Source organism: Mastigoproctus giganteus, chromosome 5, assembly GCF_048544385.1.
Source record: "Mastigoproctus giganteus isolate SK-2022 chromosome 5, ASM4854438v1, whole genome shotgun sequence".
Taxonomy (NCBI): domain Eukaryota; kingdom Metazoa; phylum Arthropoda; class Arachnida; order Uropygi; family Thelyphonidae; genus Mastigoproctus; species Mastigoproctus giganteus.
Window position 1 is genome coordinate 222,388,831 of NC_143579.1, and position 12,511 is coordinate 222,401,341.

Sequence of the window (12,511 nt, forward strand, 5' to 3'; positions counted from 1 at the left end):
CAAATCGGCTAGAGAACAGAGAAAATTTACAACATAATATATATGATGCAATATTTTCTAAGTCACTGATGCGCCTAAAACTCTACTACAGAAACAATAATAACAATTATATTTTAAAATTCTTACTCAATTAGGATAAATGTCGATTTTTTTTTTCTGTTAATAATTTCAATTATTGATGTATAATGTAGGAATCCGTTTGGCGGTGTTGTATCTTGTTTTGTTTACCGAAAGGTGGCGCACTGCTTTCCCACCTTGCATTCAAGGTGTTCGGTGAGTTTGTATTGGTGTGGTTTCTGCAGTAATAATGAAAGAATTACAGAATCGAAGTGTTTTTGTAGAAGTTGGTAGTGTTTTAAATAATCCTCTAAGGCCATTGAAAGAAAGATTCAGGGCTTTGTTTACACTGCGAAATCTCGGTGGCCATTCGGCAGTTGACAATATTGCAAAATGCTTTAATGATCCATCTGTACTTTTAAAGCACGAATTGGCATATTGTCTTGGACAGATGCAAGACCCATATGCTGTACCTGTTTTAATTAAGGTATTGGAAGATGTTACCCAAGAACCAATGGTTCGACATGAGGCTGGTAAGATATATTTGTTATAAAAAAAAACTACTATGGGTTAAATATTTCCTTGTCTACATTAAAAATAAATAAAAATAAAAGTCAGAACCAGTGGGCTTGGCTGGATTTAGTGTACCAAACTTAGTTATTGGTTATCTGGTAATTTACGTTATAGATCAATTTTATTTATTCGGATACCATCACGTTTGATAAAACATGTTTCTTTCCTTTTTTTTTTTTTTATGAGCAAAAGACATAGGCAGGGGAGTTCCTAGGGAATAACCCCAGGGGCTCACATCTGGTGAGTATGGGCTTGGCACACCCAGGGGTCTGAGCTGGATATCATTCTCTTCCCTGGTGATTCCCCTTCTACTTCTGATACTCTCTCTCTCTCTCTCTCTCTCTCTCTCTCTCAGGGTAACTCGGAAATTTTTTTTTGGCTGGTGCAGCATAATCTTTAGGCTTCCTTGCACCATACACTAATAATAATAATAATGTGGCATCCTGGTGAAAATAGCAATTTGACGCCCTCCTTCAAAATTTTCTTCATATGTATGTAAGTTTTGCCTTTTCAGGTGCCCCCTTAACATTGGCACCTGGATAAAGTGCACCACTGGCACTCTCAGGGCGGCCTGCCCCTGGATGTAGGCTAGGCGCAGGGCTGTGCAAATGGAGAGTGCATTGGATGTGTTGCACCAGGGGTCCCAGTCGAGGGAGCCATCAAAGTAAATAAACAAGGTTCCTTAATCCCTTTTGCATCTGGGCCACCCAAGTATCTTTGCACGACTCTGGGCTTGGTGCAACCAGATACTCCATATATGAGTAAATCATCCTGTTGCCACAACAACAATGATGAACGAAACGTAAAAATAGCTTTTTTTTTTTTCAGCTGTGCCATTGTATTTATAATTCAATGAAAATTTTATATTATGCATTTCGTAAGTGGTAATTTATTTATTTATTATTTTTTCCCCAATGTTATTAGATGTTGGTCAAGTTGACTGAACAACAGGAAATAATGATTGACACTGTTGGGACTAAAACTTATAATCTCATATAATCTCAGATATCTGTAAAATCATAACAAGGGCGTATTATGGTAAACTCATTATAGCCCTTTCAAAAGGACCGACGCTAAAACACTACAATTGGATCTCCTTTATCTTTCATTTTTGAAGTATTTTTGTAAGGTAACGTTGATTTTTTTTATTTTTTTATTTTTGAAGCTGTGGTTAATGTACTATGCTTATCTTTTTCAACTTTGTTTTTGCAAAAGAATGAAAAAAGAAGAATTTACGAAATTAAACTAAATTCTTGAGTGTTAATGTGTAAACAGGATAATTGTAGTATTAACATACTAATAATGCTGTCATTAATGAAATTTGTCATGTCATGCCACGTTGAACATATGCACACTGAAGTGACATTTGGTTACTGCAAGGAAGGTGGACAAGTAATGTTGAATTTATAAAAGCCGAGGGGAAGGTGCAAACGTAATGATGAATAGCTAGACATGAGTTGTAAAGAGCTGCCAATCTGCCTTCAAATGTTCAAGTTAAATATCAACAACACAGCAAGTCATCATTGATGAGGCTACTTCAAATAAAATTATTAGATATCCATTAAACAACCTATATTGGGAACAATTTCTATGAAGAAACAAACTGCATGATTAACAGTTCTTGGAATTTAATCTCAATCATCCCTTTCCTAAGCCAAAAATCAAGAAGGAGGAGGATTATATCCAGGATTATTCCTTCTTGGGACCTTTAAAAAGTGATATTAGCAGGAAAGCATTTAAATAGGAGTGCTATAACCATTAAAAAAATGCATGGCACTCTATATGATTGATTATGGGGCTGGAAAAAAAAAAAAAAAAAAACATAAGTGGGAGTGTTATAACCAGAGTTTATTATATATGGATAGTGTTTCGAGTTAAAAGTATAAATAAAATAAAATAATGTGTATACTGATTCACCATCTGTTTCCAATAGACATTTGTCTTTAACAACAGCAATGTAAGTCAAAGCATAGAGTCATGATTAAGACCCATCATCTACCGTGTAAAGTAAGTAAAAAAAAAAGTAAAGTAAAGTGCAGCCATTATCAACCCACTGCAGGATGGAAGCCTCCTCAACAATTCATGTTGAGGGAAACGGACCATAATCTGCCACACTGGTCCAGTGCGGGTTGGCAGATCGTCCGTATTCAGCAGTCAGGGGCTTGAACCCCCGGTCTACTCAAAGAGCGTGTGCTACTGCACTCCCGCTCCTGACCACTCGGCTACGGAGGCAAGTAAGTAACAGCTGCTGAATCTTTTCTGATTAGACCTGATGACCAGATTTAAAATGAAATCCAGAAACTTTGCCAGTTATTAATTAGTTCTGTTGTGTTGGAGTTTAATTTACTTAATATAGTACTTTTTACACAGTAAAATTTACTTGATTTAATTAGCATAATTCACATTTAGTTAATCCACAAGTTCTGCAATTGCAGAACTTGTGGATTCATAGTGGCACAGCTTCTGCAAAAACCAGAAAAGTGCAATTTTTGTAAAATATTTTATTTTGTTAATTTGATTGTACTGTGTTTTTCTTATTGTTAGTAATACATATATTGTAATATTTATATGATGTTCATTTTAAAGTAATTTAATAAATAATTTAAGTATATGCATTTGTAGTAAAAATGTAATTTTCATGTTCTTCCTTACACACAAATATGAAATAAGTGTACAAAATTTTAGTTGGAGAATTGGGGGGCACAATTTTTTTTTGCACACTGGCACCAAATATCGCAGATCAGTCCTGATCACAGCTGACTAAAATAAAAAAATATAAAATTTTATAGTATACTAAGAAAGTCGGTGCTACCTTGACACAAGTTAAAATTGAAATAGCCTCATCAACAATCTCTCTCTCTCTCTGTTATACTTTTCATTTGACCATATGGAGGACACCATTGCCTCCCTCCAGAGGTGATGATGACAGCACTCAGAATTAAGCTCTTGAGAAATGATATTCCCCCTTCTTAGTATATTGTAATATTGGGCTCACGTAGCCTACCTAATAGGGGTTTAATATACCTGTGATTCAAGTTATGTTTCCAATTAGAAATTTTCTTCCAAATCCAAACACTTTGGCTGCTCATTTATATTTGATACATTCATTCACCGCTCAACACAGGGTTGCTAATAGGGTTGAACAGATTTAAACAGAGTTGATAGAACCAGCCGGGTCTGAAACCAGTCAAAGCGGTGCCTTTCGGATAACGTTATCCAGTTATAAAGCAATATTAGTTATTTTAGTTTTACTGTGTGGACAAGTTAGTCATTTATAAAGAGTTTAATTCTGAGTACTGTAACCATCACTGGAGGGGCAACAGCGTTCCTAGACAATTGACTGAAAAACAACACAGCAAGTCATCATTGATGAGGCTACTTCAAATAAAATTATTAGATATCCATTAAAATTTCAGAATTTCTACATTTTCTTTTATCGGCCATTTCTTTTATAAGATAAAGAAAGCCAAGATGAGAACCACGGCAAACTTCTGGAAACTTACTGGACAAACTTGTTTCTCCCTGCATTCTCAGTAAACAGATGGTGAGTGTTATCAGCAGTGGCAGAAGTCGATAACGATGTATTGATTAGTTTTTTCTCATTATTAAAAGCAAATTATTGGAGTTCATGAGTGGGCTGAAATTGACTTACTGGTACACCCTCCAGACTGCCTCAGCTTTAGGGTGTTTATCCCCCTCCCTCTTCCCGCTATTTTATAATAGGAAAACTACTTCTACTGCCACTACCAATAACACACACCATCTGTAGTTGTTTTCCTATTTTAAAACAGTGGGAATGGGGGGGGGATAAACATCCTAAGACTGAGGCAGTCTAGAGGGTGTACCTGTAAATAAATTTCAGCTGCAAAGGCATGACATTCATGAACTCCAGTAATCTTTTAATAAGGAGAAAAAACTAATCACTACATCATTATCAGCTTCTACTGCCACTACCGATAGCACGCACCATTTACTTTACCGAGAAGCAGGAAGAAACTGTGGTAGTGGGAAAAGAGTTTGTCCAGTAAGTTTGCCGTGGTTTTCACGTTGGCTTTCTTTTCTTTTGTCCTTTTATATGATTATCTTTAGCATGATAATCTTTACCCTAGGAGCTGTTTGTTTTGATGATTATTTTTAAGCACTTGTATCATTTCATTAGGTGAAGCACTAGGAGCTATTGGATTATTAGATACCATAGACATTCTAAAGAGGCATTGTGATGATCCTGTTGTTGAGGTAAATAAAATTATTAACTTTCCTTCATATATTTATTTCTACAAGGTAACTCTTCATAGTGTTTTCAGTTAGGTTGAATATCTTTCAGAGTTCTCTGTGCTGCCACTTAATTTTTCGTGTTTGAAAATTAAGTGGTAATAACTGTAACTGTGAATGCATATATTCCACACTTCATTGCTTCCTGGTATCATTCTTAACTTTTAACTGAAAGTGTCCAGATTTGCATTGCATCCCACATACCAGTGAAATTAAAAGCCTTTTAAGATGAAGTTATACATTTTTAAGTTGTCTGTTTCATATTAAATAGTAGTCAGTAACTCTCTATGGCAATAAACTTGTTTATTTGAATCAATAAAACGAAAAAATAATAATAATAAATAGCATTCTCCATATATCACGACTAACCACAAGAATTTACCCCGGGGGCTCACATCTGGTGAGTATGGGCTTGGCAAACCTAGGGTCCTGAGAGCTGGATATCATCATTCTTCTCTTTCTTGGTGATGCCTTTCTACTTCTCTCTCTCTCTCTCTCTCTCTCTCTCTCTCTCTCTCTCTCTCTCTCTCTCTCTCTCTCTCTCTCTCTCTCTCTCTCTCTCTCTCTCTCTCTCTCTCTCTCACACACACACACACACACACACACGGGGTAACTCGGAAATTTTTTTTTTTTTTTTTGGCTGGTGCAGCATAAGCCTCAGGCTTCCTTGTACCATATGGCTAATAATAATAATAATAATAATAATAATGTAGATCAGATTTAGTATAAATCAGCCAGCCAAATACATAATGGATTGGTGACTGAAGACATTTGAACATGAGAAATTTTTGGGGGGGGATAATAATAATAAATAACATAATTATCAGAAGTTACCCTAAGTTATCAGAAGTGACTTCTTTTCCACCTTCAGAAAAGGGACCCTACTTAAGTCAGCAGTTTCTGAACACAGCAGCAGGAAGTGAGTTCAGAGTTCCAATATATTAGGTCATATTGTATATGGCCTAATATATCAGAAGCTGCTTTGTTTCTGATATATTTATAAGCTATTGATTTAGAATTCTAGATTAATATTATTTTCAGTCAGAATGCAGAGTTGTTATAAATTCTGATCTTTACCATTTGTGTTATCTAAATAAAAATGCCCTTTAACTATTATATCATAGATGTACATCATTTTTCAAAGCTCTGAAATTTTTTTCATCTCCAGAAGCAGATAGACTTTTAGGAAAAGTTGGAAATCAGCTCAAAATAAGCTAAGGTTCACTGAGTGTCCAATGAAAATTTATAGTTATTCCTGCTCAAACCAAAATATTTGCTTAACGTACATTTTAAAACTGCTAACAGTAAAATAGTCTTTCATGCTTTTTTTGCCCATGATTTATATATGATTCATCTACTGTGATTTCTCATTGTGATACATAACACACTGAAGAAATCAGTGGTGTGAAGCTTAGCCCTATTTGATACATAAAGGGATAACTGTTCACAAGGGTAAAAGGAGGGTTTTTAATTTTTGTTAAGTCTAAAAGAGAACAGTTGGCAAATCTAACAAGCACAAATGGGAAATGTTCATTTCAAAGAAGTAATTTTAGAAGCTATTACTTTTTTATATCTTTAAAGAGCTTTTTTATATCTTTAAATAGCTCGACAACAGCTATAAATGAATGTGTTTTTAAGTTTCTTATGGAGTCAGACGTGCTAAGGCAAATTATCAAAATACTTTGGAAAAGAAGCAGAGATAAAGGGTGGGCACATGCTCTATGTGTAAGCTATTTGGATGGCTTTGCTGTGTATTTTTATACTCTGCTTCCTTTCCTGACTCCTGGGAAAAATTCTCCAGTGAAACATTAGTTGTCAGTCATAGCTTGTAGCTGTGAGAGCATTACCAGAAGCAGTCTATCCTACTTTGGGGGGATGAGGATAGACGGAGAAAAGATGAAAAAGAAGAAAAGTTCCTCCTGGTAGAATTAGAAAACAGATGTACTCAGCCTGGATTGGGGACAAAACAAAGGGGAATGCTTTCATTTTTGTATGTCAGAGCTGTACTTTTTTGATATATATAGGAATAATAACAGTTCCATTTTAATGCTACAATATGCAAGGTACATTTGAGTAATAATAACTTATACACTGGGGATTGTGGCTGTAACTGAAAGATGTAAACAAGGAGAGACTTGGATATTATGATACAGTCATGCATGAATGTTATCATGCCGTGTAAACAGATGCCAGGAAGGTACACCATGTCTTATCAATGATTTACTGTATCTTTGCATCTCTGGACAAGGAGGTTATTTGTTCCAATATACAAGTCAATGGTGAAACTGCATTTGGAATATATTATTCATATCTGAAGGCTGCATCTAAAGAAAGGCATTGAGCATCTCAAAAAGGATCCAGTGACTGGTGACTTGTCTGGGGAAAATAGCAACGAGACAGTCATATCAGGAGAGATTGGAACTTGTAAACTAGGCAACCTAGAAAGGGAAGTGTCTAGTTGAGTTATATGGGGGGGAGCAAATGAACAACAGTGGAATTTTCACATTGAAATTGGATAAAAAACGAGGGGGTAAATAATACAAATTGTTGGGAAAACTAATAGATTAGACCTGAGGAACTTTATTTGGTCAGCATGTTGTTGACCAACAGTGTGCGAGAGCAATTCAGCAAGAGAATGGGCCAGCAATACAACCTAAGCGGCTCTGAGTGCAGTGCAATAGTTAGTACCAGACATGAAAGTGTAAGCATCAAAAACTTCTGTGCCATTGTAGTGTTCTTGCACAGCAGTGTCTTGAGTGTACTGAGAATGTCCAGCAACCCGAAAAAGTCTAGCCAACATAAATCCTGTGCCCATAGACAGTTTGTTATATGTGAGAGGCCAGTGGAGCATAAAAAGAATTTCGCAATCTAACAGACAGGCTACAATCAATCAAATGACAGCACAGCACAGCACAACAGTAGTGTGCAAGGAGATACATTAGAATACATCATACTCTGTCACATCAGTAGAGTGCAAAGGGATACATTGGAATACATCATACTCTGTCACAACAGTAGTGTGCAAAGAGATATATTGGAATGCATAATGCATTGGACTGTCACAAGTGGGGGCATAGATAGAATGAAAAATATGTGAAACTGTTTGTGAAAATAAATATTTATGGTCGATATTCTATCCACTATAATGGATAGAATAACAACCATAATATTAGGTTCACATAGAGATAAGTGTAAATATATCTTAAACCTCCTACCTTATATTATTTTTCTTTTGATTTGTTTGTTTATGCATTGTTATCATGGCTGATATATATTTGTGCATATGTAATAAATAAAATGTATTTTCTGTATGTAGGTTGCTGAAACTTGTCAGTTAGCTGTTAAGAGAATTCATTGGCTTCAAAATGAAAAATCCAAGCAAGAAAAGTTGTCAGAGAATCCATATACATCTGTAGACCCAACACCTCCAGCTGAATGTACAAGTGATGTGCCACACCTAAAAACTTTATTGCTTGACGAGTCATTGCCTCTCTTTGAGAGATATCGAGCGATGTTTACTCTCAGGAACTTGGGAAGCACAGAAGCAGTACTTGCATTAGCTGAAGGTAAAGAAATAAAATATCTTTTTAAATTAAATTTCTCAGAAGAGTAAGAAAATATCAGTTGTAAGTTCATTATCTGATTAGCATATGAGTTTGGGTATCTGTATGGATATTGGCGAGGCACTAAAAAGCTAATACATCTGTTTTAGCTGGAATATCAGTCTTTCCTTCTGTCATATTTATCAGTGCTAAACTTAAGATAGCACAATTAGAAATATTAGAACAAAATATTAAAAATAGTAAAGAATGGTTCTGGCAGGATGAAGTAGCATCTGACTGTTTTAAATGAAATAGCATCTGACTGGAATTGGGCAGTGTTTACAAAATATTCATTTTCTATTTCAAATGATAATGCAATACAAATGCAAATATCTACCCTGCTCTTGTAGCATTTTGTGATATTACAAAATACCAAGGTCTGCAAATGTTTTACTCTTCATACACATTTGCAGACCTTGTGAATGTGTTACTCTTCATACCTGTCTTGGAACAATAATTTTGTTGGATTGAATATAGGCAAGGTGATGCTTTCACAATTTTAACATTATAGGAGATACCAGTTGAATACTGTGAGAAATATTCAGTTGATATTGTCTATAGCGTGGTTCTTAACCTTTACAGTAGGTAGCACTCTTTTTGTTCTCAAATTTTTCTCATGCCTCTTACCAAAAATCATTCACACCCCACATTAAGAATCGTGGATCTAAAATGTCAAAATTGTAAACGCATCAACTGACGTGTATTCCATCCAGTAGAATTACTGTCCAAGGCAGTAATTCTACTGGATGTAGAATTGATTAATTCACCAATTACTCAATCATATCCAATGCTATACAGTATTCGGTTTCATCACAGAAGGAAAAATATCAGTGCAGTAAGAGAGAGTGTAATAAGGCAGTATGAACTACTTAACTCTGGAGCACAGACTAAGAACAGAAGGAGAAATGCCATCAGGACCTAGACTCCTTGGCATCAAGATTGTTTTTCTGTCCTTCTGTTGGAAAACAATGGGGCATAGTTCACTCAGATTTTTTCCACAATGTGCTGAATCAGTATTGCTTTGTGCACGCTATTGCAAGGCTGCTCTCCATACACAAATAATGATTATAATCATTAACAATAATAATTACATGCAATTTTTTCACAAAGTCATTTTTGACACTTTTAACAAATTTTATAAACTAAAGAGCGAACAATTGGGAAATAATCCCTATTTGTCTCTCATGCATTAGTGAGGGTTAGGGGTACATTTTCCCTGAAAAATAATTCTTTGAATTGTTTTGTTATGGTTCTTCCAAGTTTTCTTACACATATGTTTCCTAACAGATATAAAGCATAATTTATATTCCAGTAATAGAAGTGTGCAAAACTTCATAAGAAGGGGTCCTTAGTAGGCTGGCCTCCTACCATTGTTTGGTGCATAATGGCCTTTAGCTGCTGCTGCACCATAAAACTTACAACAACAATTAGTAGGCTGGTAGTCTGGATGCAGCCACATTTGGCTGAATTTCAGAATGTAATGTACATTCAAAAGTTTAGTGTGTGGCACTTTCTAAACTACTGTGAGCCGTGCATCTTAGAGAAGGACTCTTCAAGGGAGGCATGGTAGAAAGAGAGTTATCAAGATTGTTGATGCAGGACAGAGGAAAACTAAGGTGCCAATAAGTCACCTCTGTGTTTATATGAAGGTCCAGTAGAACCATCAGGTTATAACAGGAATGGAAGGATGATACTTATAGCTTTGCAAGACATCAGAGGTCTTCTCTGGTTGGACAGGAAACCAATTTCCTACTTATAGCCTTTTCAAAATTGAGTTGAGCTTATTAATAGCTTGTTTACAACTGTTGTGAGCTTTAGTGTATGCAGAAAATGAAATTGGAGTTAGAGCTGCTGGAACGGGTATAACAGGAATGGAAGGATGATACTTATAGCTTTGCAAGACATCAGAGGTCTTCTCTGGTTGAACAGGAAACCAATTTCCTACTTGTAGCCTTTTCAAAATCAAGTTGAGCTTATTAATAGCTTGTTTACAACTGTTGTGAGCTTTAGTGTATGCAGAAAATGAAATTGGAGTTAGAGCTGCTGGAATGGGTACAGAGAAGGGCAATAAAGAGGCTGGTGAAGGGAATAAAGCTATAACTTTCAAAGGGGTCCTCTTACCAAGAAAGGCTTCAGTTCTGCAAATTGCAGTGTCTGGAGACTAGACACCTGTATGGTGATCTGATTGAGGTGTTTAAAGCTTTAAATTGATTAAGTTCAGTGCTGATGGCATTCTTCCTCTTGCTCAGACTACACATGTGAGGAGGTATAAATTCAAATTGAGAAGGATGGTTGCAGAATAGATATGCAGAAGTTTGCCTCCAGCCATCAACTTCAGCAGTAGTTGATGGGGAGGCTTCAGTAGTAATTCTTCTTTGAATATGAATAAATTCAAAGAAGAACTAGACAAACTATTGGAAGGGATGGATAAGTGAAATAAGAAGGGACGGATAAGTGACTAATAAGTCAGTTGCAATGTACTATATTATTATTTTGAATGGGCCTTACCACATAATTTGTAAAACCATGGCTTAGGGTGGAATGAGTATTTTATCCTTATAAGAACAATATATAATATAATAAGAGAAACACTAACTCTAAATTAAAGATTTAGAGTTAGTGTTTCTTTAAGAACATTCCAACAAATATTCAACAGAAACACATGTATATTTGTAATCTGAGCAACTCTTTTCTGTAAACAGCCATCACATTAAATTGGCTTTCTTTAATACAAAGTAAGTGTCTCTCCTTATCATTTTAGCCTCTGTAGTATCCCTTGAAATTAATATTGCTAGAAGAATAACTTCAGTGATGTGATCTGAACAAATATTAGGATCGGAAGATTTAAAGTGGTCCAACCAAAGAAAAAAGGAATACAGATCATGCAGATCATTCAGTTTCACATTCTTGTAATGCCAAACAGCTAGGCTGAAAATGACTGTGGGATAGAGGAAAAACAAAGTTGTGATGATCTGAGGTGCCTAGAGGGAAATTAACATTTGTTGTTAGTTGTCCTCTTGGTAGTACCTCAGAAGACTTGATATTCCTATGGATTAAAAATAATAACAATAATTATTATTACCCTTAACATTTCATAAATGTGTGTTTTATGTAATTCTGGTGTAAGCTATGTGATGAATATATTTTTTTAAAACTTAAAATGGATTAATATCTTCTGCTATTTATTATATTTGTTTATGCTTATGATTGCAGGCCTCAAATGTAGGAGTGCATTGTTTCGCCATGAAATTGCATATGTTCTTGGACAAGTACAGAATACAGCTTGTGTGCCACATTTAAGTGAATCTTTGAGAGACTTAAATGAAAATGAGATGGTAAGACATGAATGTGCTGAAGCTTTGGGTGCCATAGCTACAAAAGAATGCTTTGAAATATTGACGGATTATGTCAAGGATGACAAAAGAGTTGTTCGTGAAAGTTGCGAAGTAGCTCTAGATATGTATGACTATGAAAACAGCAAAGAATTCCAATATGCAGATACCTTACTAAAAGTTCATAGCCAGTCAGTAGAGGAAAATGAGTTGTCTTAAGTGATTTTTATCATCCCTTTTTGGGAATATATGTATTAAACTATAACTATTAAATTATTTCACTTGCTGATGAATTTCATAAATTATTTAAAAAGTTATTAAACAGTTGATTAGATACAAAATTTGATTATTTTGCTGTCATATACTGATATTTGTAAAATTAAATTAAATCATAGTAAAAGCTGTAGGTTATAGTTCAGCTCTACAAGGTTATTATTAGTAATGGACCCATGAATGTGGCTTAATTCTTTGAACCTGGCTTTTTTTTTTTTTTTTTCTTTATAGTAATTTATGTAGAAATAAAAATTAATGTCAACAAGATTCCCCACCCCAAAAAAAAAAAAAAAACCCACTCTGAATCATAAATTGGCAATACAGAGATTGTCATTATCTGAGGGTAATTGGTTCCAGAAAATACCACTTAAAATGGGGACCAAATTTTCGTAATGTTTATTA

At 35.1% G+C, this 12,511-nt stretch overlaps 1 protein-coding gene across 1 annotated transcript; it reads left to right on the forward strand.

Annotated features, from left to right (window-relative positions):
- Positions 1-281: 281 nt before the first annotated feature.
- On the forward strand, positions 282-12,055 carry nero (deoxyhypusine hydroxylase nero). The gene is made up of 4 exons (XM_090374802.1): positions 282-590; positions 4,790-4,866; positions 8,219-8,468; positions 11,718-12,055. Exons 1-4 carry the CDS (start codon positions 308-310, stop codon positions 12,053-12,055), a joined length of 948 nt encoding a protein of 315 aa, XP_090230928.1. The 5' UTR covers positions 282-307.
- The last annotated feature ends 456 nt before the right edge of the window (positions 12,056-12,511 follow it).

Excerpts from the sequence above, each read along its gene's own strand:
- nero (XM_090374802.1), top strand. The coding sequence starts at position 308 with ATGAAAGAATTACAGAATCGAAGTGTTTTTGTAGAAGTTGGTAGTGTT. Across the intron at positions 591-4,789 it reads AATGGTTCGACATGAGGCTG|GTGAAGCACTAGGAGCTATT; the intron begins GTAAGATATATT and ends TCATTTCATTAG. Across the intron at positions 4,867-8,218 it reads GTGATGATCCTGTTGTTGAG|GTTGCTGAAACTTGTCAGTT; the intron begins GTAAATAAAATT and ends TTCTGTATGTAG.